General features: G+C 44.3%; 1 protein-coding gene across 1 annotated transcript in view; it reads left to right on the forward strand.

Moving 5' to 3' along the window:
* Positions 1–7,047: 7,047 nt before the first annotated feature.
* Positions 7,048–27,500, forward strand: part of LOC139548435 (LHFPL tetraspan subfamily member 6 protein) — a 185,526-nt gene continuing 165,073 nt past the window's right edge. The window contains exons 1-2 of the mRNA XM_071358132.1: positions 7,048–7,402; positions 17,151–17,683. Coding sequence (XP_071214233.1) covers positions 17,299–17,683 — 385 coding nt within the window. The 5' untranslated portion in view covers positions 7,048–7,402; positions 17,151–17,298. The remainder of the gene's footprint in view (positions 7,403–17,150; positions 17,684–27,500) is intronic.

Raw genomic sequence — 27,500 nt, forward strand, 5'->3', positions numbered from 1 at the left:
TGCGATTAGTAGGAGAACAGAGACCTGGAGGGGGGTTACAGTGAGATTAGTAGGAAAACAGAGACCTGGAGGAGGGTTACAGTGAGATTAATAGGAAAACAGAGACCTGGAGGAGGGTTACAGTGAGATTAGTAGGAGAACAGAGACCTGGAGGAGGGATGCAGTGAGATTAGTAGGAAAACAGAGACCTGGAGGGGGGTTACAGTGAGATTAGTAGGAGAACAGAGACCTGGAGGGGGGTTACAGTGGGATTAGTATGAGAACAGAGACCTGGAGGGGGGTTGCAGTGAGATTAGTAGGAGAACAGAGACCTGGAGGAGGGTTACAGTGAGATTAGTAGGAGAACAGAGACCTGGAGGGGGGCTACAGTGAGATTAGTAGGAGAACAGAGACCTGGAGGGGGTTACAGTGAGATTAGTAGGAGAACAGAGACCTGGAGGGGGTTTACAGTGAGATTAGTAGGAGAACAGAGACCTGGAGGGGGGTTACAGTGAGATTAGTAGAGGAACAGAGACCTGGAGGGGGGTTACAGTGAGATTAGTAGGAGAACATAGACCTGGAGGGGGGTTGCAGTGAGATTAGTAGGAGAACAGAGACCTGGAGGAGGGTTACAGTGAGATTAGTAGGAGAACAGAGACCTGGAGGGGGGCTACAGTGAGATTAGTAGGAGAACAGAGACCTGGAGGGGGTTACAGTGAGATTAGTAGGAGAACAGAGACCTGGAGGGGTGTTACAGTGAGATTAATAGGAGAACAGAGACCTCGAGGGGGTTACAGTGAGATTAGTAGGAGAACAGAGACCTGGAGGGGGGTTACAGTGAGATTAGTAGGAGAACAGAGACCTGGAGGGGGGTTACAGTGAGATTAGTAGGAGAACAGAGACCTGGAGGAGGGTTACAGTGAGATTAGTAGGAGAACAGAGACCTGGAGGGGTGTTACAGTGAGATTAATAGGAGAACAGAGACCTGGAGGGGTGTTACAGTGAGATTAATAGGAGAACAGAGACCTCGAGGGGGTTACAGTGAGATTAGTAGGAGAACAGAGACCTGGAGGGGGGTTACAGTGAGATTAGTAGGAGAACAGAGACCTGGAGGGGGGTTACAGTGAGATTAGTAGGAGAACAGAGACCTGGAGGGGGGTTACAGTGAGATTAGTAGGAGAACAGAGACCTGGAGGAGGGTTACAGTGAGATTAGTAGGAGAACAGAGACCTGGAGGAGGGTTACAGTGAGATTAGTAGGAGAACAGAGACCTGGAGGAGGGTTACAGTGAGATTAGTAGAGGAACAGAGACCTGGGAGGGGGTTACAGTGAGATTAGTAGGAGAACAGAGACCTGGAGGAGGGTTACAGTGAGATTAGTAGGAGAACAGAGACCTGGAGGGGGGTTACAGTGAGATTAGTAGGAGAACAGAGACCTGGAGGGGGGTTACAGTGAGATTAGTAGGAGAACAGAGACCTGGAGGGGGGTTACAGTGAGATTAGTAGGAAAACAGAGACCTGGAGGGGGGTTACAGTGAGATTAGTAGGAGATCAGAGACCTGGAGGGGGGTTACAGTGAGATTAGTAGGAGAACAGAGACCTGGAGGGGGTTTACAGTGAGATTAGTAGGAGAGCAGAGACCTGGAGGGGGGTTACAGTGAGATTAGTAGAGGAACAGAGACCTGGAGGGGGGTTACAGTGAGACTAGTAGGAGAACAGAGACCTGGAGGGGGGTTACAGTGAGATTAGTAGGAAAACAGAGACCTGGAGGAGGGTTAAAGTGAGATTAGTAGGAGAACAGAGACCTGGAGGAGGGTTACAGTGAGATTAGTAGGAGAACAGAGACCTGGAGGGGGGTTACAGTGAGATTGGTAGGAGATCAGAGACCTGGAGGGGGGTTGCAGTGCGATTAGTAGGAGAACAGAGACCTGGAGGGGGGTTACAGTGAGATTAGTAGGAAAACAGAGACCTGGAGGAGGGTTACAGTGAGATTAATAGGAAAACAGAGACCTGGAGGAGGGTTACAGTGAGATTAGTAGGAGAACAGAGACCTGGAGGAGGGATGCAGTGAGATTAGTAGGAAAACAGAGACCTGGAGGGGGGTTACAGTGAGATTAGTAGGAGAACAGAGACCTGGAGGGGGGTTACAGTGGGATTAGTATGAGAACAGAGACCTGGAGGGGGGTTGCAGTGAGATTAGTAGGAGAACAGAGACCTGGAGGAGGGTTACAGTGAGATTAGTAGGAGAACAGAGACCTGGAGGGGGGCTACAGTGAGATTAGTAGGAGAACAGAGACCTGGAGGGGGTTACAGTGAGATTAGTAGGAGAACAGAGACCTGGAGGGGTGTTACAGTGAGATTAATAGGAGAACAGAGACCTCGAGGGGGTTACAGTGAGATTAGTAGGAGAACAGAGACCTGGAGGGGGGTTACAGTGAGATTAGTAGGAGAACAGAGACCTGGAGGGGGGTTACAGTGAGATTAGTAGGAGAACAGAGACCTGGAGGAGGGTTACAGTGAGATTAGTAGGAGAACAGAGACCTGGAGGGGGGTTACAGTGAGATTAGTAGGAGAACAGAGACCTTGAGGGGGGTTACAGTGAGATTAGTAGGAGAACAGAGACCTGGAGGAGGGTTACAGTGAGATTAGTAGAGGAACAGAGACCTGGAGGGGGGTTACAGTGAGACTAGTAGGAGAACAGAGACCTGGAGGGGGGTTACAGTGAGATTAGTAGGAGAACAGAGACCTGGAGGGGGGTTAAAGTGAGATTAGTAGGAGAACAGAGACCTGGAGGAGGGTTACAGTGAGATTAGTAGGAGAACAGAGACCTGGAGGGGGGTTACAGTGAGATTGGTAGGAGATCAGAGACCTGGAGGGGGGTTACAGTGAGATTAGTAGGATAACAGAGACCTGGAGGGGGTTACAGTGAGATTAGTAGGAGAACAGAGACCTGGAGGAGGGTTACAGTGAGATTAGTAGGAGAACAGAGACCTGCAGGGGGTTACAGTGAGATTAGTAGGAGAACAGAGACCTGGAGGGGGGTTGCAGTGAGATTAGTAGGAGAACAGAGACCTGGAGGGGGGTTACAGTGAGATTAGTAGGAGAACAGAGACCTGGAAGGGGTTACAGTGAGATTAGTAGGAGAACAGAGACCTGGAGGGGGTTTACAGTGAGATTAGTAGGAGAACAGAGACCTGGAGGGGGTTACAGTGAGATTAGTAGGAGAACAGAGACCTGGAGGGGGGTTACAGGGAGATTAGTAGGAGAACAGAGACCTGGAGGGGGGTTACAGTGAGATTAGTAGGAGAACAGAGACCTGGAGGAGGGTTACAGTGAGATTAGTAGGAGAACAGAGACCTGGAGGGGGGTTACGGTGAGATTAGTAGGAGAACAGAGACCTGGAGGGGGGTTACAGTGAGATTAGTAGGAGAACAGAGACCTGGAGGGGGGTTGCGGTGAGATTAGTAGGAGAACAGAGACCTGGAGGGGGTTACAGTGAGATTAGTAGGAGAACAGAGACCTGGAGGGGGGTTACAGTGAGATTAGTAGGAGAACAGAGACCTGGAGGGGGGTTACAGTGAGATTAGTAGGAGAACAGAGACCTGGAGGAGGGTTACAGTGAGATCAGTAGGAGAACAGAGACCTGGAGGAGGGTTACAGTGAGATTAGTAGGAGAACAGAGACCTGGAGGGGGGTTACAGTGAGATTAGTAGGAGAACAGAGACCTGGAGGAGGGTTACAGTGAGATTAGTAGGAGAACAGCCTCTAGTAAAGATGAGGTCAAGCGTATTGCCTGTCTTGTGAGTTGGAGGGGATTGAGGTCAAAAGAGGCAAGGACGGGACAGAGAGAGTTGGAAAGAAGGGCACCTGGTGGGCGATAGATGACACTAATGTTAAGCTTGTGTGGACAAGTGACAGTGACAGCATGGAATTAAAATGAGGAGATGGATAGGTGAAAGAGGCGAGAAAAGACAAAATCTCGTTTTAGGAGAAATGAGTAGACCTGTGTCCCCACCGCGACGACCAGATGCTCACGGACTTTGAGAGAAAAACATAGTCAGATGAAGGAAGTGCAGCTGGAGTAGCAGTGTCCTCTGGCATGATCCATGTCTCTGTCGGGGACAAAAAAAAGTCACGGGACTGAAGTGCAGCTTAGTCTGAGATGAACTCGGCGTTCTTGACCGCAGATCAGCAGTTCCTAACGCTGCCAGAGACCAGGAATTCCACATGGGTTGTGCGCGCAGGGTGCACTAAATTAGAAGGGTTGCAGTCAAGGAGTGGGGAGCGTCCGTAAAGTCAACAGCAGGGTTCCCCAACTGACGGCACACGGGCCCGAATGTGTCCCACGGGTGGTTTTATTTAGGCCCCCAATGTTTTCTGAGCAAAACATTTACAAATGACAACAACAAAATGATGATGATTTGAAATGATGATGTTTTAGTCAAATATTATATCTGTTTTGGGCTTATTGCGGTGAATTTGCAGTTTACAAATAATTTTTAATTACGTTCCCGGCTCCCCGGCAATCTGCTCGAGAAAAAGAAAAAAACGCCCCTGAAAAAAACGCCCCTGGCTGAAGCTAGTTGATGAACCCTGACCTACAGGGAGAGGTGATAACAGATATAAAATACACACACATAGTTGACAAAGCTACAAAAGAGTAAAACAAGTCACAAATTGCCCTGCCCCTTGATCCTGGTTGATGTGTCAACAAATATTTGCAAATTATAAGCAGTTACAATAGCAGTTCACACTACAAGTAAGCCACTGGGAAGACAGGCAGCACTTAAAGTAGATGGCACTAGCTAGCAAAAAGACAGTACTAGACCACAACAGATAAAGACAACAAAAAAAATGATACGTATCACTCTAGGAGATATCAGGAGTCCTCTAGCTATAGAATGAAGCACGAACCAAATAGAGAGAGATTGTGTGAATAATTCACAGCCATGTTCTCTCATCTTGGTTTTGTAACTCCACTGGGCTGCTGCATCCTCCCTCTGCTTCATCTCCAGCTTGACACACACATTTTTCATCAGCATTATGTCAAATTGGTTGACCTCTTTTTCAGTGAAACACACACAGGCATTGATGGTGGCCCATCAGAAGGCATTGCCCAGATCTGATTTAGAAATAAAACGAATAAGGAAACTAATGTTGCATTATAATGCCATTCAATTCCACAATCTCAAGTTTCTTAAGTGTTTGTGTGTGTGTGTGTGTGTGTGTGTGTGTGTGTGTGTGTGTGTGTGTGTGTGTGTGTGTGTGTGTGTGTGTGAGTGTGTGTGTGTGTGTGTGTGTGTGTGTGTGTGTGTGTGTGTGTGTGTGTGTGTGTGTGTGTGTGTGTGTGTGTGTGTGTGTGTGTGTGTGTGTGTGTGTGTGTGTGTGTGTGTGTGAGAGAGTAGGAGAGAAAGAGGTGGGAGGAAAGAGAGAGAGATTTACACTGAAATTGAGAGAGGAAGAGAAAGAGAGGAAGAGAAAGAGATGAAGAGAGAGAGAGAGTGAGGAAGAGGCGGTTAGAGAGAGGGAGAGAGAGAGAAAAAGAGAGAGAGAGAGTGAGAGGGGGGAGAAAGTGAGAGGGGGGAGAAAGAGTGAGATGGGAAGAGAGAGTGAGAGGGGGGAGAGAGAGAGTGAGAGGGGGAGAGAGAGAGAGATAGAGAGAGAGGGGGGGTGAGAGAGAGAGAGAGGGGGAGAGAGGGGGAGAGAGAGAGGGGGGGGAGAGTGAGAGGGGGGGGGAGAGAGAGAGAGAGTGAGACACATTTGTGAGTGTAATGTTTACTCTTATTTTGTTTTTGTTTTATTACACTTCAGTTTATTTTCTACTTCACTTGCTTTGGCAATGTTAAATGTTTCACATGTCAATAAAGCCCTTAAATTGAATTGAGAGAGATAATACAAATATAGACAGAGAGGAAGAGACGAAGCGAGAGGGTCTACTCCGCCCAAAATCTGTCCACGAAAATAAGACCACGAAGTGAGCAATTTTAGAATGGAGGTCGATTTTGGCCAACAAAAATGTAATTGCTAATTTGCTACGTGAGGCTTATTCGACCGAATAGAAGTTTAGTAACGGTTAGATTGTTACAAATGCACTGATATAAGTGGACACACATTGCATTTCAGCAAACTTTGAAAAAAACGACTTTATCTAGGAGTTGTGCCTGTTGGTCACATGCGTATCTTCCCTCTCATCGACAAGAATGGTCCCACCTGATCTCCCCACCTGTCTTTCATCTTTGAGGACATGTTTTTCCATTGTTAGAGCGGTCACTTGACTATTGTGTCAATATAATAGATCATATTTGGTATATAGAGCAATAATAATGACATCTTTATAGAAACTAACAGAGACTAACTCCGCCATGGCTCGTAGACCAAAGCCTATGGGGAAATTCATTCACTTTTTTAAAGCTTTTTGGGTAAATAATGAAAATAAGGTCTGTAGTAAACACCGGCTTGGGAGATCTTATACGTTTTGTTCTAATGAGATAATCTACATCAGTCATTTATCCTAATCAAAACAAGTAAAAACCTAATGATGTGCTAACATGTAAAAAATAAAATAAATCTCCCCCTCAGGTTGGATGCCTTTGATGTCTAGCTAACAGGCTTAGTTTACCTTTTCAGACGGACCCAAAGTCTCCTATGGACAACATAATTCAGGAACCTATAAAACGAACACCTTCCAGCTATAGAGATATGGTTGCAGCTTTGAGCAAAACAATAGACCATCTTTACGTTTTTTGTTCAAAGCTGGTAAGCAAACCTTTTTAAGCATTTATGTCATTTAAAAAAAAAAAACACATAAAGGCGTCATTCTTATTAAAGGTCATGTTAACTGACTGATATTATCCTTTGTTAACCTCCGACCTTATTAACTTAGTCTATAGGTATGAATGGCTGAATGAACCACAGGTAAATAATTTCCGTTTTTTAGGACTACACGCTGGCGAGCTCTATGGCCAACGAACTATGGTAGAAAATGCTAACTCATTTCCGGTTTTTAGAACTACACGCTGGCAGCTGTATTCCGAGCCGCACGGCCGCCCCTGGGTGGACGTGTTGTGTGATTGATGTTCCCCTCTAGAGCGTGTTTCACAGACTCTCCGCTCACAACAGTCTGAATGTGGTTCCGCGGTTGGCGTCAGCTCCAACTCCAGCTCTGTCCGAATCGCAGCGTTTCTCTTTCACTGCTCACAGCAAGATAACATATTTGGGGATCTCTATTGCCAACTACTACATTGCTCATCAACGCTCAAAGTTACAGCTTTTTTTTCCGATACCATTGACTATTTTGGGGGATAATTATTTTGCGATTTTATTTTGTTGTTGTCGATCTGTGAAGTTAGTTTCAGTTTTTGGTTTTCTCCGCGATTGGGATATTAAGACCAGAAGACTAATCTAACAACCAAGTCGTTCATCATGTAGGCTAAGTTGTCTTTTTATGTGTTACTTTTGTCGTGTATTTGGAAACATTTTTAGACTTGTATAGTGTTTATTCTTTACCCGAGTAGAGTCCAGCTTTGTCACACAGGCTTGTCCCCGTCCCCCACTCTTCACGTCCTACACGGGCTTCTCTGTGCATTCCACCATACAGACTCCGGAGTAGTTGACCATACTTGATAAATTGCGTATCAAACGAATTTTAATAACCTACTAGTCTAGTGCAAAACACATTCGTGTGCGTAAAAATGTAAGCGACAGTTATCGCCTATTCGTGATTAATTACGGGTTCTTCACCAGAGCATCATCATTTAGCCAGTATTGCAAACCAATAGGCTGGCTACGTTACACGGGAAACCTAGATTAATTGGAGACCGTAAACCAAGATTAATAGGCATTTGTGAATGAATTATGGGATAGGGATAGAAGAAAAAGAAAATGATGAATCCCCTTTGTGTTACATTCTCAATTGTCTTTTGATGCGCTCAGTCTTGCGTGCTCTTTCTCTCTGCTTGGTAGAATTCTGCCCATGCAGCAGCTGAAGTTGTGTGTGAGAATTTATTTGAATAAAGTGAGATGCATTGCATAATTTATTTTTTGTTGTAATAGCATATATGATGTAGCCTCATATTTATTTGGAACAGTTTTTGCTCTTGTGAATGATGCCGAGTTCACTTGCTAGAGCTAGAAAACGCGGACATTTCCCCGACTTGCTAACTCAAATCAAATGTTATTTTTCACATGCTTCGTAAACAACATGTGTAGACTAACAATGAAATGCTTACTTATAGGCCCTTCCCAACAATGCAGAGAGGAAAAATTAACAGCACAAGGAATAAATACACAATGAATAACGACTACTTGGCTATATACACAGGGTACCAGTACCGAGTCGATGTGCAGGGGTACGAGGTAATAACTTGGCTATATACAGTACCAGTACCGAGTCGATGTGCAGGGGTACGAGGTAATAACTTGGCTATATACAGTACCAGTACCGAGTCGATGTGCAGGGGTACGAGGTAATAACTTGGCTATATACAGTACCGAGTCGATGTGCAGGGGTACGTGGTAATTAAGGTAGATATGTACATATGGGTAGGGATAAAGGGACTAGGCAACAGGATAGATAATGAACAGCAACAGCAGCTTATGTGATGAGTCAAAAGAGTTTCAGTGCAAAACGGGTCAATGCAGATAGTCTGGGTAACTATTTAGTAGTCTTATGGCTTGGGGGGTAGAAGCTGTTCAGGGTCCTTTTGGTTCCAGACATGTTGCATTGGTACTGTTTGCCGTGTGGTAGCAGAGAGAACAGTCTATGACTTAGGTGGGTGGAGTCATTGACAAGTTTTAGGGACTTCCTCTGACACCGCCTGGTATAGAGGTCCTGGATAGGGAAGTGCCTAGTAGTCAGCCAAAACTAGTATTGTTACAGATATGGGCAATTTTCTGTATACGATTATGTAAAAAAAATATATAATAATTGTAATTATCCGTGATCTTAAAAAAAAAATGATGGTGACACTGAGGAACTTGAAGCTCTCGACCCGCTCCACTACAGCCCCGTCGATGTGGCTGGAGCCGTGCTGGGCGCTCTTGTTTCCTGTAGTCCACCATCAGCTTCTTTTCTCTTGCTGATGTCGAGGGAGAGGTTGTTGTCGTGGCAACACACTGCCAGGCCTCTGACCTCCTCCCTATTGGCTGTCTCATCGTCGTCGGTGATCAGGCCAATCACCGTTGTGTCGTCAGCAAACTTAACGATGGTGTTGGAGTCGTGCACTGCCACAGTCGTTGGTGAACAGGGAAGTACAGGAGGGGACTAAGCACGCACCCATGAGGGGCCCCCGTGTTTCAAGTTTTATTAGTCGTATCTACGGGATACGCATGGTGTACATTGTACAACAAAATGCTTGCTTGCAGGTTCTTTCTCGAAAATGCAACAACAATAAGTAATCATAAAACGAAGTATATGAACATAAAGTAAATGTCTCAGTAGAATAGAATAAACATTTTAGCATAAGTATAATACAGAAAGGCATAATTTATAGTCCAATATTTACACGTGTATTTGGGAAGGGGGAGATGAGGGGCAAGTGTATAAATGGAGCAGGTTAATAAGAGTCTGGTAGCAGCATGTAACGTGTACACTGGGAGTTGGGAATCAAGTACAGAGAGTGACTTTAATAATAAATAACACATGGAACAAAACAAGAAACACGAGTAGCGTAAAGACATGAAAGAATAACGCCTAAGAACCAAAGGGAGTGACATATATAGGGAAGGTAATCAGGCAGGTGATGGAGTCCAGGTGAGTCTGATGAGGCGCTGGTGGACGTAACGATGGTGACAAGACAAATCAAATTGTATTGTTCAAATACGCATGGTTAGCAGATGTTAATGCGAGTGTAGAGAAATGCTTGTGCTTCTAGTTCCGACCCTGTAGTAATATCTAACAATTAATCTAACAAATTCACAACGACTGCCTAATACACACAAGTGTAAAGGAATGAATAAGAATATGTACATATAAATATATGGATGAGTGATGGCCGAACGGCAAGATGCAGTAGATGGTATAGAGTACGGTATATACATATGAGATGAGTAATGTAGGGTATGTAAACATTATATGACGTGGCTTTGTTTAAAGTGACTAGTGATACATTTATTACATAAAAAGTTGTATTATTAAAGTGGCTAGAGATTTGAGTCAGTATGTTGGCAGCAGCCACTCAATGTTAGTGATGGCTGTTTAACAGTCTGATGGCCTTGAGATAGAAGCTGTTTTTCAGTCTCGGTCCCAGCTTTGATGCACCTGTACTGACCTCGCCTTCTGGATGATAGCAGGGATGAACAGGCAGTGGCTCGGGTGGTTGTTGTCCTTGATGATCTTTTTGGCCTTCCTGTGACATCGGGTGGTGTAGGTGTCTAGGAGGACAGGTAGTTTGCCCCCGGTGACGCGTTGGGCAGACCTCACTATCCTCCAGAGAGCCTTGCGGTTGTGGGTGGAGAAGTTGCCGTACCAGGCGGTAAAACAGCCCGACAGGATGCTCTCGATTGTGCATCTGTAAAAGTTTGTGAGTGTTTTTGGTGACAAGCCAATTTTCTTCAGCCTCCTGAGGTTGAAGAGGCGCTGTTGCGCCTTCTTCGCCACGCTGTCTGTGTGGGTGGACCATTTCAGTTTTCCCGTGATGTGTACGCCGAGGAACTTAAAACATTCCACCTTCACTACTGTCCCGTCAATGTGGATAGGGGGGTGCTCCCTCTACTGTTTCCTGAAGTCCACGATCATCTCCTTTGTTTTGTTGAGTGTGAGGTTGTTTTCCTGACACCACACTCCAAGGGCCCTCACCTCCTCCCTGTAGGCCGTCTAGTCGTTGTTGGTAATCAAGCCTACCACTGATGTGTCGTCTGCAAACTTGATAATTGAGTTGGAGTCGTGCTTGGCCAGGCAGTCGTGGGTGAACAGGGAGTACAGGAGGGGGCTGAGAACACACCCTTGTGGGGCCACAGTGTTGAGGATCAGCGGGTGGAGATGTTGTTTCCTACCCTCACCACCTGGGGGCGGCCCGTCAGAAAGTCCAGGACCCAGGCACACTGTGACGATGGTGGTCTCCTTAACGCAGGTGGGGACTACAGTCTGGAACAGGGACAGATTTAAGATGTCCAGAAGACTCCCGCCAGCTGTTCAGCACACAATCTAAAGATGCAGCCAAGGATGCTATCTGGGCCGGCGGCTTTGTGAGTATTCACTCTATTTGAGAGTTTTCCTCACGTCAGCCTCGGAGAGTGAAAGCACCTGGTCGTCCGGAACAGCGAGAGTCTCCCTGAATGGCTCGGTATTGTCTGCCTCGAAGCGAGCATAGAATGTGTTAAGCTCGTCTGGGGAGGGTGGCTTCGGTGGGCACCGCACAGCTGGATTTGCCTTTGTAGTTTGTGATAGTCTGTAGTCCTTGCCACATGCAACGCAAGTCTTGAGTTGTCGAACATCAATTCAAGTTTGAGTCTGTATTGTCTTTTTGAATTTGCGGCGCTTGTACCTGCTTGCCTTGTACGAGTCATCTGGGTTCGTTCTACTGACATTGACTGCTGCAGTACGGGCTCACAGCATGGTACGGATTTCTCCTTTCATCCAAGGTTTTTGGTTGGGGTACGTCTGGATTGTTATTGTGGGTACAACATCATCAACACATTTCCTATTGAAGCCTGTAACTGACTATGTACATGTATATTCCTCAATGTTGATGGATGAGTCCTGGGTGGATGAGTTTGGACATATTCCACTCAGTATTCTCAAAACAGTCCTGCAGCATTGAGTCTGCCTCCTCTGTCCAGCGCCTCACTATTCTCTGTGTTGGTGACTTCCTCTTGAGTTGCTGCTTGTAGGCAGAGAGACATGATCTGATTGACAGATGCGGGGGCACGTCACAGATGTTTGTGTATACATGGTCAAGCATTCTGAATCCTGTTGTGCGGCAGGATACATGTTGGTGATATTTTGGGGAAGTTTGTTTTAGACAGGCTTGGTTAAAGTCACCGCGACAATAAAGACTGCTTCCTGGTGAGAGGATTTTTCCTGTCTAATGATCTTGTACAGTTCGCTAAGAGCCGCCTTGGTGTTTGCTTGTGGTGGCATGCACACAGCTGTGATAATAACACAAGTGCGTTCCCTCTGCATATAGTGGGGTCTGCATTTTAGCATCAAAACTCCAGGTCGGGTGAACAGGAGCTTGCAATGTTTTCAAATTCGGTACACCAGGAATTGTTCCCCCAGACTCTTACCAGAAGCCGCCGTTCAATCCATTTGGAATATTGAGAAGCCTTCTGGTGGAATAGCAGAGTTGAGTGTATCGTCCGTAAGCCACGTCTCAGTTAAAACAAAGTCACAACTTTCCCTGATGGTCTTCTGCGATTGAAGCCTTGCTCTGAGTTCACATAGTTTATTTTCCATTGATGATACATTAGCCATCAGGTTACTAGGAAGAGGAGGCTGTGTAGCCTGTCTTTTCAGCTTGGAGTCCCCCTTTGCTTCCTCATCTTCGTCGCCGGTGCTGCCTTAGGTCATCTCGGCCAGGAGCAACAAGTAAGCTCGCTGTGCTTGGAACAGAGGAGCGAATGTTGTATTCCAGCTCTGGGGGGCTGAGAGATAAGTGTGTAGCTTCCGGTTCATGTTCCAGAAGTGTTTGTCGGTCATAGGAAATTATTGCATGAACATTCTGAGCAAACAAAGTAAAAATGAACAAAAAATACAAAATAAAAAAGCAAGTTAAGCATGAACCTACAAGACGCTCGCTCTCCTCAGCTCTGCCATCTTATCCATGCTGAGGGTCAGCGTGGCGGATGTGCTGTTGCCAACCTTCACCACCTTGGGGCGGCCTGTCAGGAAGTCCCAGGTTCCCGAGCTTGGTGGGCACTATGGTGTTGAACGCTGAGCTATAATAAATGAACAGCATTCTCACATAGGTGTTCCTTTTGTCTAAGTGGGGGCGGGCATTGTGGAGAGAAGTACAGATTACTCAATCTGTGGATCTGTTGGGGCGGTATGCAAATTAGAGTGGGTCCAGGGTGTCTGGGATGATGGTGTTGATGTGAGCCATAACCAGCCTTTCAAAGCACTTCATGGCTACAGATGTGAGTGCTACAGGGCGATATATAGACAGGTTACTTTGGCGTTCTTGGCACAGGGACTATGGTGGTCTGCTTGAAACAGGGGTATTACAGACTGGGTCAGGGAGAGGTTAAAAATGTAATTGAAGACAGCGCCAGCTGGTCAGCGCATTGCTGAGTACGCGTCCTGGTAATTCGTCTGGCCCCATGGCCTTGTGAATGTTAACCTGTTTAGAGATCTTACTCACATCGGCTACGTAGAGATTGATCACACAGTCATCCAGAACAGCTGGTGATCTCATGCATGGTTCAGTGTTGCTTGCCTCGAAGCGAGCAGATGGAATTTACCTCGTCTGGTAGGTGGGTTTCCTCGCGGCTGGGTTTCCCTTTGTAATCCTTGATGGTTTGCAAGCCCTGCCACATCCGACTAGCGTCAGAGCCGTCGTAGTAGGATTCAATCTTAATCCTGTATTGACGTTTTGACTGTTTTATGGCTCATCGGAGGTCGTAGCGGGATTTCTTATAAACGTCCAGATTAGTGTCCCGCTCCTCGAAACTGGTTGTAGTTATACACGTGTCACGTTCAACCAGGAAGCAAGTTGTACATTTCAGAGTTTCCAAGTTCCGACTAGCACGTGAACTTGGCATGAATGCATGATGCTGTTCTAGCCTACACTGTTAAAATGAAGTGTTCTGTAACACTTAAAATAGTGGCAACTGAGCTGCCACCAACTTTAGCTTTGCTGCAGTTTTGAAACATCGGTGTAAGGAGTTATGAGCAATGTTCGCTTTTTTTATCTTTATTTAACTTGGCAAGTCAGTTAAGAACAAATTCTTATTTTCAATGACGGCCTAGAAACAGTGGGTTAACTGCCTTGTTCAGGGGCAGAACGACAGATTTGTACCTTGTCAGCTCGGGGATTAGATCTTGCAACCTTTGCAGTTACTGGCCCAACGCTCTAACCACTAGGCTACGCTGCCATTTATTGGTTACTTAGCTTATCCAAGCCTTTCTCAAAATACAACACTGCCCCTTTTAATTATAAAAAAAGCTCTTTACCTGACTCGCTTTTTCAAAGATGTCTTGTGCTCTTGTAAGAAGCAATCACTCACCCATTGCTGACCACAAATGGTTTATAACTGGGCTAATAACTCACTAACTAGCAAAGGATATGAACAAATGTGGACACGTGGCTACATGCAGCTTTCAGTTTGATTTCAAAACAAGCTCATCTACTCACGACCGCTCATGCTGTAAACACAGTCCAGTTCACAGTGAATGGCACAGATCCATATATGGCAATGGTCTATTTGCATATAGTCCTACTTCATCTCTGATTGGTTATGCCACACTGGTCTGTGTAGAGTACGGGCTGAGTCGTGTGTGTCAATGCAATAAAATCCTACTCTGATGCGTTCTGCCTACAACAAAACAAAACTCTTGCATAGTTTGTTTTACATACAAAGTCTTGCAAAGTTCGTTTTGTTTTGGTATGTTGCATTGAAAGTGGCTAATATTGGCATTGATTCATTCACAATTCCCACAGTAAAGGGACACGTTGATAGTGTTAACTAATGGGGAAAACTCTAGAAAGTTAGGTTAAGTTCAATCCCGTGCTTCTCTATGTGGGCTCATATTTCTTCTGCACAGCAGTAACCGGGGGAGCTGCGAGCCCAGGCGTAGCTTACAGGGAATATTGGTTATGAGACAGATTTGAGGTGTATTGAAACAGTCATGACATGGTGTGTTGTAACACCACTTAATCAAGAGTTGTGTAGAAGACTGAGAGCACTAACCAGGAAAAAGGTTGAAAACACTATTTTGGTGTTTCCTGTCTAGTGAAGAATTAGATCCCTTCTTCTGGAGATTCTAAACACTGTAAATTGAAGTCCCTCTTTTTGTATATTCCCTGTTCTAATATGGTGTTCTGGTAAACTCCTCGTTGGTAAATCCAAACGGTCTAATGTACAGATTTATGCTATAAAAAAATATATCGTTTTTTGTGAAAATGCAAATTAATACGTTTGTCCCTGGATAATAATTCAGCAGTAAAAAAAAAAAAATTCAAGACATGATTTTGAAGCTTCAAATGCTTTATCTTCAAATGATCAAATAACAACAAAGCATTAACAGGCCATTCACATTTTTATATTGATTAACTAAGACAGTTCAAAGATCTGTAAGGTATTTATCATATTCATATTCTTGAAAGTCAAGGGAAATATGGCATTATATTTCAAATTCATGGGGGGAAGAAAAATACAGGCAATGACTGCTAATGTTAGCAGTAGCACTCATACTAAACTTGTACAAAACTTCAGCCCAGAGTTCAATGCGATCAACCAGCGTATCCCTTATGCTAATGACTCTGACCTGAGTCGTTATATTCAGATGATTGTACATGGAAGGTTGTTCAGATGTATTGAATCACAGTACCGTTAAATGATATGATTGACAGTTCATTTGACATTAGTCTGTGAATCTTGTCTTGATTGGCTGTGGGTAGGATTGGCCAGCCTGTGGGCAACGTAGTATATATAATATATACATATATATATATACAGTGGGGCAAAAAAGTATTTAGTCAGCCACCAATTGTGCAAGTTCTCCCACTTAAAAAGATGAGAGAGGCCTGTAATTTTCATCATAGGTACACTTCAACTATGACAGACAAAATGAGAAGAAAAAAAATCCAGAAAATCACATTGTAGGATTTTTAATGAATTTATTTGCAAATTATGGTGGAAAATAAGTGTTAAGTATGGGAGAACTTGCACAATTGGTGGCTGACTAAATACTTTTTTGCCCCACTGTATATGTGTATATATGTTTTCTGCAGGGAGAGAAATTATTATGATTATGATTATTATTATTCTATAATTAAGTCATTAACTGATTGAATATGAATGCAATATGAATATACTGCACAGTGATTAAACATATCAATAGCAATATGCTAAATGTATATGAATGAATGGAATTATCTGAATTATATCTTATAATGAAGTTATCTGAATATGAATGTCAGAAGTGGGATGCAGTAACGTGGTGTGGTAGGCCAAAGCTAGAGGCTAAAGGCTAAAATGGCAGTGGCTTTATAGCGCAGTGGTGAAAAGAAAAAAAACAATTGTCATACTTGAGTAAAAGTAAATAGAAAATAGAGATGGAAAATGACTCAAGTAAGAGTATTTCTGTCTGTAATAAAGCCATTTTGTGGGGGAAAACTCATTCTGCCAAGTGGGTGGGCCTGGTTCTCCAGTGGGTGGGCCTGGCTGCCAAGTGGGTGGTCCTGGCTCTCCAGTGGGTGGGCCTGGCTGCCAAGTGGGTGGTCCTGGCTCTCCAGTGGGTGGGCCTGGCTGCCAAGTGGGTGGTCCTGGCTCTCCAGTGGGTGGGCCTGGCTGCCAAGTGGGTGGTCCTGGCTCTCCAGTGGGTGGGCCTGGCTGCCAAGTGGGTGGTCCTGGCTCTCCAGTGGGTGGGCCTGGCTGCCAAGTGGGTGGGCCTGGCTGCCAAGTGGGTGGGCCTGGCTCTCCAGTGGGTGGCCCTGGCTGCCAAGTGGGTGGGCCTGGCTCTCCAGTGGGTGGCCCTGGCTGCCAAGTGGGTGGGCCTGGCTCTCCAGTGGGTGGTCCTGGCTGCCAAGTGGGTGGTCCTATGTCCTCCAGGCCCACCCATGGCTGCACCCCTACTCAGTCCTGTGAAATCCATAGATTAGGCCCTAATGAATTTATTTTAATTGACTGATTATATGAACTGTAACTCAGTAAAATTGTAGAAATTGTTGCGTGTTGCGTTAATATTTTTTGTTCAGTAAACATGTTCTGGGTATCATATCACTTACATTGGGTTTACGTTCAAACACACTCCAAACACCAGATCTCAGATTAGGTGCACTGCTTTTAATGGTTTCATTACACAATCATGATGTTTTAAGTCTCTATTTTTACAGTGTACTCTCTTTCTTTCTCTCTCTCTCTCTCTCTCTCTCTCTCTCTCTCTCTCTCTCTCTCTCTCTCTCTCTCTCTCTCTCTCTCTCTCTCTCTCTCTCTCTCTCTCTCTCTCTCTCTCTCTCTCTCTCTCTCTCTCTCTCTCTCTCTCTCTCTCTCTCTCTCTCTCTCTCTCCGCAGGGGACAGAAGTCAGTCAGTACGTGGGGAGAGACAGAGACATGCTGGTAGTCTAGGCCCGTGGTGGAGTCAAGAACACAACAAAAGCTAAATCTCCTTTTAGTCTATTCTGGCAACGTTAGTCTTCTAGTTATATAATAGTGAAACGCCATGGCCTCCAGCTTGACCTGTGCTGGTGTAATCTGGACCCTCCTCTCCCTGCTCTGTGCCGCGGCCTCCTGCGTCGGCTTCTTCATGCCTTACTGGCTACTCGGTTCCCAGATGGACAAGCCGGTCTCGTTCGGCACCTTCCGGCGGTGCTCGTACCCGGTGCGCGACGAGGAGAGCCAGGCCACAGTGATACTGGAGCAGTGTGGGCGTTACGCCTCCTTCCAGGGGATACCTAGTCTGGAGTGGAAGATCTGTACGGTGGTGACGGGCGTGGGCTGTGGTCTGCTGCTCCTGGTGGCCCTCACAGCCCTCATGGGATGTTGCATCTCTGACCTCATCTCTAGGACCATCGGACGTGTTGCCGGGGGGATACAGTTCGTTGGAGGTGAGTCAGCCTGTTCCCTACTGTTTACACCATAAGGGCTAAAACGGTTCTCTACCACCTTAACGCTCAATTCCAAACTTCTATTTTCTCTCACTGTGAGTTAGTTCACTAACAACCTGATGTCTGTTTACACTAGAACCGATAGTGAACGGCGTCAGGTTCTGTACTAGCCCAGAAAAACCACAGAATGTTTATGGTGTGATGTCTGGTTACCGCCGAGGACGGCGTCAGGCTGCTCCCGAACCCGTGTGGGGGCTGGCACGCCGTGGCGGCCTCGGCGACGCCCGCCACGATGGGGGGCCCAGCGCTCCCCCTCAGACCCGGTCCTCCTCCCATCACAGACTGTTGTGATTCAGTGGTTCAACTGAACAGTTATGCTCTTTCCTCTTTTCATTCGTAGTAAAGCCCTGACATCAGCAGGTGTCACAAAGTGTTCATACAGAAACCCAGACTAAAATCCTAAACGGCAAGCTATGCAAATGTGGAGAGGCGACTCCGGGATGTTGGCCTTCTAGGCAGAGTTCCTCTGTCCAGTGTCTGTGTTATTTTGCCACATCTTAATCTTTTTTTTAAATATTGGCCAGTCTGAGATATGGCTTTTTCTTTGCAACTCTGCCTAGAAGGCCAGCATCCCGGAGTCGCCTCTCCGCTGTTGACGTTGAGACTGGTGTTTTGCGGGTACTATTTAATGAAGCTGCCAGTTGAGGACTGTTTCTCAAACTAGACACTCTAATGTACTTGTCCTCTTGCTCAGTTGTGCACTGGGGCCTCCCACTCCTCTTTCTATTCTGGTTAGAGCCAGTTTGCGCTGTTCTGTGAAAGGAGTAGTACACAGTGTTGTACGAGATCTTCAGTTTCTTGACAATTTCTCGCATGGAATAACCTTAATTTCTCAGAACAAGAATAGACTGACGAGTTTCAGAAGAAAGTTATTTGTTTCTGGCCATTTTGAGCCTGTAATCGAACCCACAAATGCTGATGCTCCAGGTACTCAACTAGTCTAAAGAAGGCCAGTTTTATTGCTTCTTTAATCAGAACAACAGTTTTCAGCTGTGCTAACATCATTGCAAAAGGGTTTTCTAATGATCAATTAGCCTTTTAAAATTATAAACTTGGATTATCTAACACAACGTGCCATTGGAACACAGGAGTGATGGTTGCTGATAATGGGCCTCTGTACGCCTATGTAGATATTCCATTACAAATCTGCCGTTTCCAGCTGCAATTGTCATTTACAACATTAACAATGTCTACACTGTATTTCTGATCAATTTGACATTATATTAATAAACAAGAAATGTGCTTTTCTTTGAAAAACAATGACATTTCTAAGTGACCCCAAACTTTTGAACGGTAGTATATATTTGACCTCTCAACTTCCCTATCAAATCAGAAAACCTAAGAAAATTTACAACAATGAAAAAATGGTTTGATGAAGAATGCAAAAACCGAAGAAAGAAATTGAGAAACCTATCCAACCAAAAACATAGAGACCCAGAAAACCTGAGAATATGCCTTCACTATGGTGAATCACTAAAACAATACAGATATACACTACGGAAAAAGAAGTAACAGCACGTCAGAAATCAGCTCAATGTAACTGAAGAATCCATAGACTCTAACCACTTCTGGGTTAATTGGAAAACACTAAACAAATAACAACACAAAGTGTTATCTATCCAAAACAGAGATGTCTGGGTAAACCACTTCTCCAATCCTTTTTGGCCTTTTAACAAAGAACAAACAGCAAAAACATATATATGATCAAATACAAATCTTAGAATCAACTATTAAAGACTACCAGAACACACTGGATTCTCCAATTACAGTTGAAGTCGGAAGTTTACATACACCTTAGCCAAATACATTTAAACTCAGTTTTTCACAATTCCCAACATTTTATCCTAGTACAAATTCCCTGTCTTAGGTCAGTTGGGATCACCACTTTATTTTAAGAATGTCAAATGTCAGAATAACAGTAGAGAGAATGATTTATTTCAGCTTTTATTTCTTTCATCACATTCCCAGTGGGTCAGAAGTTTACATACATTCATTTAGTATTTGGTAGCATTGCCTTTAAATTGTTTAACTTGGGTCAAACGTTTCGGGTAGCCTTCCACAAGCTTCCCACAATAAGTTGGGTGAATTTTGGCCCATTCCTCGTGACAGAGGTGGTGTAACTGAGTCAGGTTTGTAGGCCTCCTTGCTCGCACACGCTTTTTCAGTTCTGCCCACACATTTTCTATAGGATTGAGGTCAGGGCTTTGTGATGGCCACTCAAATACCTTGACTTTGTTGTCCTTAAGCCATTTTGCCACAACTTTTGGGAGTATGCTTGGGGTCATTGTCCATTTGGAAGACACATTTGCGACCAAGTTTTAACTTCCTGACTGATGTCTTGAGATGTTGCCTCAATATATCCACAGAATGTCCCTACCTCATGATGCCATCTATTTTGTGAAGTGCACCAGTCCCTCCTGCAGCAAAGCACCCCCATAACATGATGCTGCCACCCCCGTGCTTCACGGTTGGGATGGTGTCTTCGGCTTGCAAGGATCCCCTTTTTCCTCCAAACAGTGAATTATAAGTGAAATAATATGTCTGTAAACAATTGTTGGAAAAATTATTTGTGTCATGCACAAAGTAGATGTCCTAACCGACTTGCCAAAACCATAGTTTGTTACCAAGAAATTAGTGGAGTGGTTGAAAAACGAGTTTTAATGACTCCAACCTAAGTGTATGTAAACTGCCGACTTCAACTGTATATATCTGTGAATTTGCACTAGAACAGTTTGAAGCACCCAGCCTCATCCTACTAGAATCTGGTGCTTCTGTCCCCAACCAAGGAGGAACTTGAGCACCTAGGAGCACCTAGATCTTCTGCACAGATCTGCCAGACCTGGGCCCTGACAGTAAATCTCAGTAAGACAAAAATAATGGTGTTCCAAAAAAAGGTCCAGTTGCCAGGACAACAAATACAAATTAAATCTAGACACTGTTGCCCTAGAGCACACAAAAAACGATACGTACATAAAAAGAAAGATACAATTCGACATACCAATTAGGATCTGGCAAAAAATATTTGAATCCATTATAGAACCCATTGCCCTTTATGGTTGGGAGGTCTGGGGTCCGCTCATCAACCAAGAATTCACAAAATGGGACAAACACCAAATTGAGACTCTGCATAAATATCCTCTGTGTACAACATAAAACACCAAATAATGCATGCAGAGCACAATTAGGCCGATACCCGCTAATTATTAAAATCCAGAAAAGAGCGGTTAAATTCTACAACCACCTAAAAGGAAGCGAATCACAAACCTTCCATAACAAAGCCATCACCTACAGAGAAATTAACCTGGCTGGTCCTCGGGCTCTGTTCACAAACACAAACACACCCCACAGAGCCCCAGGACAACAACACAATTAGACCCAACCAAATCATGATAAAACAAAAAGAGAATTACTTGACACATTGGAAAGAATAAACAAAAAACTAGGCCAAAGGCAAACTAATCCTAAACAGAGAAGACACAGTGGCAGAATACCTGACCACTGTGACTGACCCAAACTTAAGGAAAGTTTTGACAATGTACAGACTCAGTGAGCATAGCCTTGCTATTGAGAAAGGTCGCTGTAGGCAGACCTGGCTCTCAAGAGAAGACAGGCTATGTGCAACATTGCCCACAAAATGAGGTGGAAACTGAGCTGCACTTCCTGACCTCCTGCCAAATGGATGACCATATTAGAGAGACATATTTCCCTCAGATTACACAGACCCACAAATAATTAAAAAACAAAACCAATTTTGATAAACTCCCATATCTACTGGGTGAAATACCAGTTTGCCATCATAGCAGCAAGATTTGTGACATGTTGCCACAAGAAAAGAGCAACCAAGTGAAGAATAAACAACATTTTAAATACAACCTATATTTATGTTTATTTGTTTTCCCTTTTGTACTTGAGCTATTTGCAGATCATTACAACACTGTATATAGACATAATATGACACTTGAAATGTCTTTTGTGAGTGCAATGTTTACTGTTCATTTTTGTTGTTTATTTTCACTTTTGTTTATTATCTACTTCACTTGCTCTGGCAATGTAAACATATGTGTCCTATGCCAATAAAGCCCCTTAAAGTGACATTGAATTTAGAGCGAGAACCTGTTATAGATGGCTGTGACCACTCTGAAAGCATTGTGATGTTATTCCAAACTCACTTTAGTAGGTTCCTGCCTCATGATGTGGCTTTGGAGTTCTCTCTCTCAATTCAATTTCTATTCAATTTAAAAAGGGGCTTTATTTGCATGGGAAACATATGTTTACATACGTGGAGGCTGGTGACTTGAAACATTTAGGAGGATGGAAGACCCACGGTATATGCGTGGACCGAACGACAAAAAGCGAATTCGAAAAATCGTCAATGACAAATGATTTTTAACCCAAAACGTTTAATAAAGACATTTATAGTAAAATATTATGGGGAATGGGAATGAGAGGGCTACTGACGGTGTTGAGAAGGGCAGCAGTGATTGAATGAGGGTATAAGGCATGAGTTGAGGTGTTCAGGGACTTCAGTGCAGGACAGTGTTGAGGTGTTCAGAGACCTCAGTGCAGGACAGTGTTGAGGTGTTCAGAGACTTTAGTGCAGGACAGTATTGAGGTGTTCAGAGACCTCAGTACAGGACAGTATTGAGGTGTTCAGAGACCTCAGTCCAGGACAGTGTTGAGGTGTTCAGAGACCTCAGTGCAGGACAGTATTGAGGTGTTCAGAGACCTCAGTACAGGACAGTATTGAGGTGTTCAGAGACCTCAGTCCAGGACAGTGTTGAGGTGTTCAGAGACCTCAGTGCAGGACAGTGTTGAGGTGTTCAGAGACCTCAGTGCAGGACAGTATTGAGGTGTTCAGAGACTTCAGTGCAGGAAAAGGTTCATCATGGATAGATGGTGTTAAAGATGAGCTCAACTCCTCCACTAAGGGCAGGACAGGATTTGACTGGAAAGACAAAAAATCAACACACAGTTAGACAAAAGCTAAGCTAAGAATGAGTTAGTCCAAGCAAGGAGTAAAATCACATTGATGTGTAATATTTAACCTTTATTTAACTAGGCAAGTCAGTTAAGAACAAATTCTTATTTACAATGATGGCCTACCCCGGATGACGCTGGGCCAATTGTGCGTGGGATTCCAAATCATGGCCGCTTTTGATATAGCCTGGAATCGAACCATGGCCTGTAGTGACACCTCTAGTACTGAGATGCAGTGCATTAGACCGCTGCGCCACTCGGGAGACACATGTGGAGCCCTATTAATGCGAGTGTGCTTGTGATTAGGAAATGGGGGAATAACAGACAGCAGAGGACCGGGGGATTCATTTCTTTAGAGGTCACAGGGCTGTTCAGTTCTTTAGAGGTCACAGGGCTGTTCAGTTCTTTAGAGGTCACAGGGCTGTTCAGTTCTCCAGAGGTCACAGGGCTGTTCAGTTCTTTAGAGGTCACAGGGCTGTTCAGTTCTTTACAGGTCACAGGGCTGTTCAGTTCTTTAGAGGGTCACAGGGCTGTTCAGTTCTTTAGAGGTCACAGGGCTGTTCAGTTCTTTAGAGGGTCACAGGGCTGTTCAGTTCTTTAGAGGTCACAGGGCTGTTCAGTTCTCCAGAGGGTCACAGACCGTTCAGTTCTCCAGAGGGCCATGGGTGGAGCGTGGGGGAATTACTGTTGAAAACAAAATTAAAATGAATATCAATTCATTGCAAAATCGGTAACATAATTTCATTAACAATTCAACTAATGTAAACGTTATTATAATGGGGAAAAACATGTTAAAGCCTTACTTTAAAGATGAAGTCCATTCTTCTCATAGTCTGGTTGGCAAACTGGTCGATGGCCTTCTCGCACCAGTGAAGATTTTTCTGCAGCGATTTTAAGAATTCTCCTCTCTATAGGTAGGACTGCGAGGTTCCTCAGTCTCTCTTGTCCCATAGTGTTTCCGAGAGTAATTCTTCAGCCTCTCGAGGCGGGAGAAGCTTCGCTCCATCCCAGCTGATGTTTCCCCTATAGTAGCAACTAAGCACATGAGCCTGTACAGCTCAGTGCATCGCTTCATCAAGTCCACTGCTCTTATAGTGCAGGATTCACACAGCTTTGGTTCCCTTCAATCTCCTCAGTAAACACTTGCAGCTCTGTTTTCAGTCTCTTCCTGGCCATAGGTCTGCAATAGGCTTTTGTCAGAGGATCATCTGAAGCATTTTCTCTTTTAAAGAATAAAATGTACTTTTATCTAACAACTTCAGGAATCGCATGCTGTCCAGGCTTTAGTACCTCTGTGCTATCTGAGACTTGATGTTATCATGAATTGAGTCATACAGTGCCTTGTAGGTGTGCCTTACATCCTGAGTGCCCTGCCCGGTGCTACCTCCTGTGAAAGATCTCTGGATCCTCTTGTCATGCTTGCTGCCTTCTCATATATGGCACTGAATACTACATCAGACTTGTGCTCCTCCATTCTGCTAGTCAGATTCTCTATTCTTCTCTTACAGTAGGTTACATCCATGGCTTTCTGCTGCACTATGTCAAACACAACATCTGTGTGAGTAAATATCTCCTCAAAAAGTAGAAGTAGGGCCTCACGAGTGGCACAGTGCTAGCTGTGCCACTAGAGATCCTGGTTCTAGTCCAGGGTGTTTCCTCCGACACATTGGTGCGGCTGGCTTTCGGGTTAAGCAGTGTCAAGAAGCAGTGCAGCTTGGTTGGGTTGTGTTTTGGAGGACGCACGGCTCTCGACCTTCACCTCTCCCGAGTTGCAGCGATGGGACAAGACTGTAACTACCAATTGGGGATATAAAAATATATATAATATAAAAAAGTTAGAAGTAAATTTTTGTTTATCAACATCTTCCAGCTTTGCCTTGAACCCGTCTGAACATGACACAGTGTCATCATCCATGGTAAGGTTCGGGGACTCGTCATTCGGGGCTGTTTTGAGCCCCTTTTCTTGGGTGGGTTGCCTGTTTTGCATGCTATTTTTGCATTAATACGTGTCACATATCAGTTTGCAAACAATGTAACAATAAAATAAAATCTAAAAATCATTGAGTCAGATGATCCTCTGACAAACATGGTCTCTTTTTTGCTTTCTTGAGTAAGGCAGCTCCAAAATGCAGGTGTTTCAGCCTAGCTCAGTGCTTTCTGTGGTGGTGGGGCAAGCCAGCGGAAAATACGGAGCCTAGAGGTTGGTAATGTTCTCTAGTTGCGCCTTGATTGGGTAATGTTCTCTAGTTGCGCCGTTATTGGCTCAGTGTTCTGTCACTCATGGGGACCCTATGTCACTGCCAAATCTAAGGGTAGATCTCGAAAAATTCAAACCCCTTGGGTGCTGCCATAGAGTTACATTAGAAGTGCCCATCTAAGAAGGCTCAAGGTCATTGGTCACAGATAAAATGATGTCAAATCAAGTTATATCTACAGTAGCTTTGATTGGACTGATCATGTCAACATCATACCTTCAAATTCTTAGCTAGAAAGCTAGCAGTCATTATCATGACTCAAGTCTACAATCTACTGGCAAATCCTTTTCAAGCCTTTTCAATCCTTTTCCATCCTTGTCTTATGAAGAGAAATTATAGATATAGAAACGTGTCGTTGCTCATTGGTCATTGGACATAAACATTACACAACAAGTTGGACATCGCAAATGAAACAATGAGTGGTTACGAAGGAATCAGTGGCTATCTGCAAGCATTGCTAAGCAATCACAGGCCTGCTATTCAGTGGAGTGTCTGTGTGGTCCCAAGTCTGTGTTTAAGGGTCTCTTTTCATCCAGGATGATTTTAAAACAACTATTTACTCTGAACTGGGAAATATTTACTCTGAACTGGACATCATTGAGTTCAAGACAGCTGGAAACTCGGGGAAAAACACTAGTTTCCGACTGAAAATATATTTTGAACGGTCATCCAACTCGGGATTGTAGATCAGGAACTCTGGCCTCTTTCTAGAGCCACGACCTGAAGATCACTGACGTCATCATGATTCGACCTTGTTTTTTTTCTTGTTTATTTCCACGTTCCCAGTTGTCTTGAAAGCACCATAAATCCAGAGAATGACAGACTTTGATGACAAAGTTTGATGACAAAAGGACCACAAAGGACCTCCGCACCACCTTCCTGTTCAAGTGAGCACAGCACAACAAGTCCAGAAATGTCTTGTATGCTGCCCCAGACAATGCGGTCGAAGTTACTGTAGACCTTCATGACAAAACAGTGTATTTAATCAATTATTTGGTGACATATGAATATATTTAGTATAGTTTTATCACATTTTTAAAAACTTTTTAATGACATTTCACTGAGGAGGATGGTCCTCCCCTTCCTTCTCTGAGGAGCCTCCTCTGATTTACATTGCTAAAGCAAGTGAAATTGTCACGCCTGCTCCCGCTCTCCCTCTCGGGCGCCAGGCTGCCCTTCAGTACGCACACCTGTCACCATCATTACGCGCATCAGCGCTCATTGGACTCACCTGGACTCCTTCACCTTGTTGATTGCCCCTTTTTACCTTACAGAAATAGATAATAAACAAAAGTTAAATAAACAATACAAATGAACAGTAAACAATACACTCACAAAAGTTCCAAAAGAATAAAGACATTTCAAATGTCATCTTATGTGCAAATAGTTAAAGTACAAAAGGGAACAGAAATTAAATAAACATTAATATGGGTTGTATTTACAATGGTGTTTGTTCTCCACTGGTTGCCCTTTTCTTGTTGCAACAGGTCACAAATCTTGCTGCTGTGATAGAACACTGTGGTATTTCACCCAGTAGATATGGGAGTTTATCAAAATTGGATTTGTTTTCGAATTCTTTGTGGGTCTGTGTAATCTGAGGGAAATATGTGTCATACATTTGGCAGGAGGTTAGGAAGTGCTGCTCAGTTTCCACCTCATTTTGTGGGCAGTGTGCTCTCTCGCTCTTTCTCTCTCTCTCTCTCTCTCTGTGTGTCTCTGTCTGTCTCTCTCTGTCTGTCTCTCTCTGCCTCTCTTTCTCTCTGTGTGTCTCTCTCTGTGTGTGTCTCTCTCTCTCTCTCTGTGTGTTTCTCTCTGTCTCTGTCTCTTCTCTCTTCTCTCTTGTTCTCTCTGTGTGTCTCTGTCTGTCTCTGTCTGTCTCTCTCTCTGCTCTCTCTCGCTCTGTCTGTCTCTCTCACTCTCTCTCTGTCTCTCGTTCTCTCTCGTTCTCTCGCTCTCTCTCTCTCTCTCTCTCTCTCTCTCTCTCTCTCTCTCTCTCTCTCTCTCTCTCTCTCTCTCTCTCTCTCTCTCTCTCTCTCTCTCTCTCTCTCTCTTTCTCTCTTCTCTTCTCTGCTGGTGTAAGAAGTTGTGGTGCTCTGGCAATCTCATTAAGTTTAACCGTTCACACACATTCTGTGGTTTGCCTCTCTGCTATTACCCTACAGCCTGGCTCAGGGAAGACAGGAGAATGACTGAAGAGAAGTGAATTACTGCTACTGTAATTGGGAGCATGTGGTTTCTCTCACAGCCTGCATTTAAGTAAGATCTCTCATGTTTGATTCAGATTGAGAGAGAGAGGAGTTGTGACAACACTTTGGGACCACTGCTGATTTAAAAGGGCTTTATAAGTATATTTGAATGATTTCAATCAAACTTTATTAGTCACGTGCGCCGAATACAACAGGTGTAGTAGACCTCACAGTGAAATGCTTACTTACGAGCCCCTAACCAGCAATGCAGTTTAAAAAAAAAGTGTAAGAATAAGAAATAAAAGTAAAAAGTAATTTAAAGAGCAGCAGTATAATAAC

The sequence above is a fragment of the Salvelinus alpinus genome, chromosome 21 (assembly GCF_045679555.1).
Source record: "Salvelinus alpinus chromosome 21, SLU_Salpinus.1, whole genome shotgun sequence".
Lineage (NCBI taxonomy): Eukaryota > Metazoa > Chordata > Actinopteri > Salmoniformes > Salmonidae > Salvelinus > Salvelinus alpinus.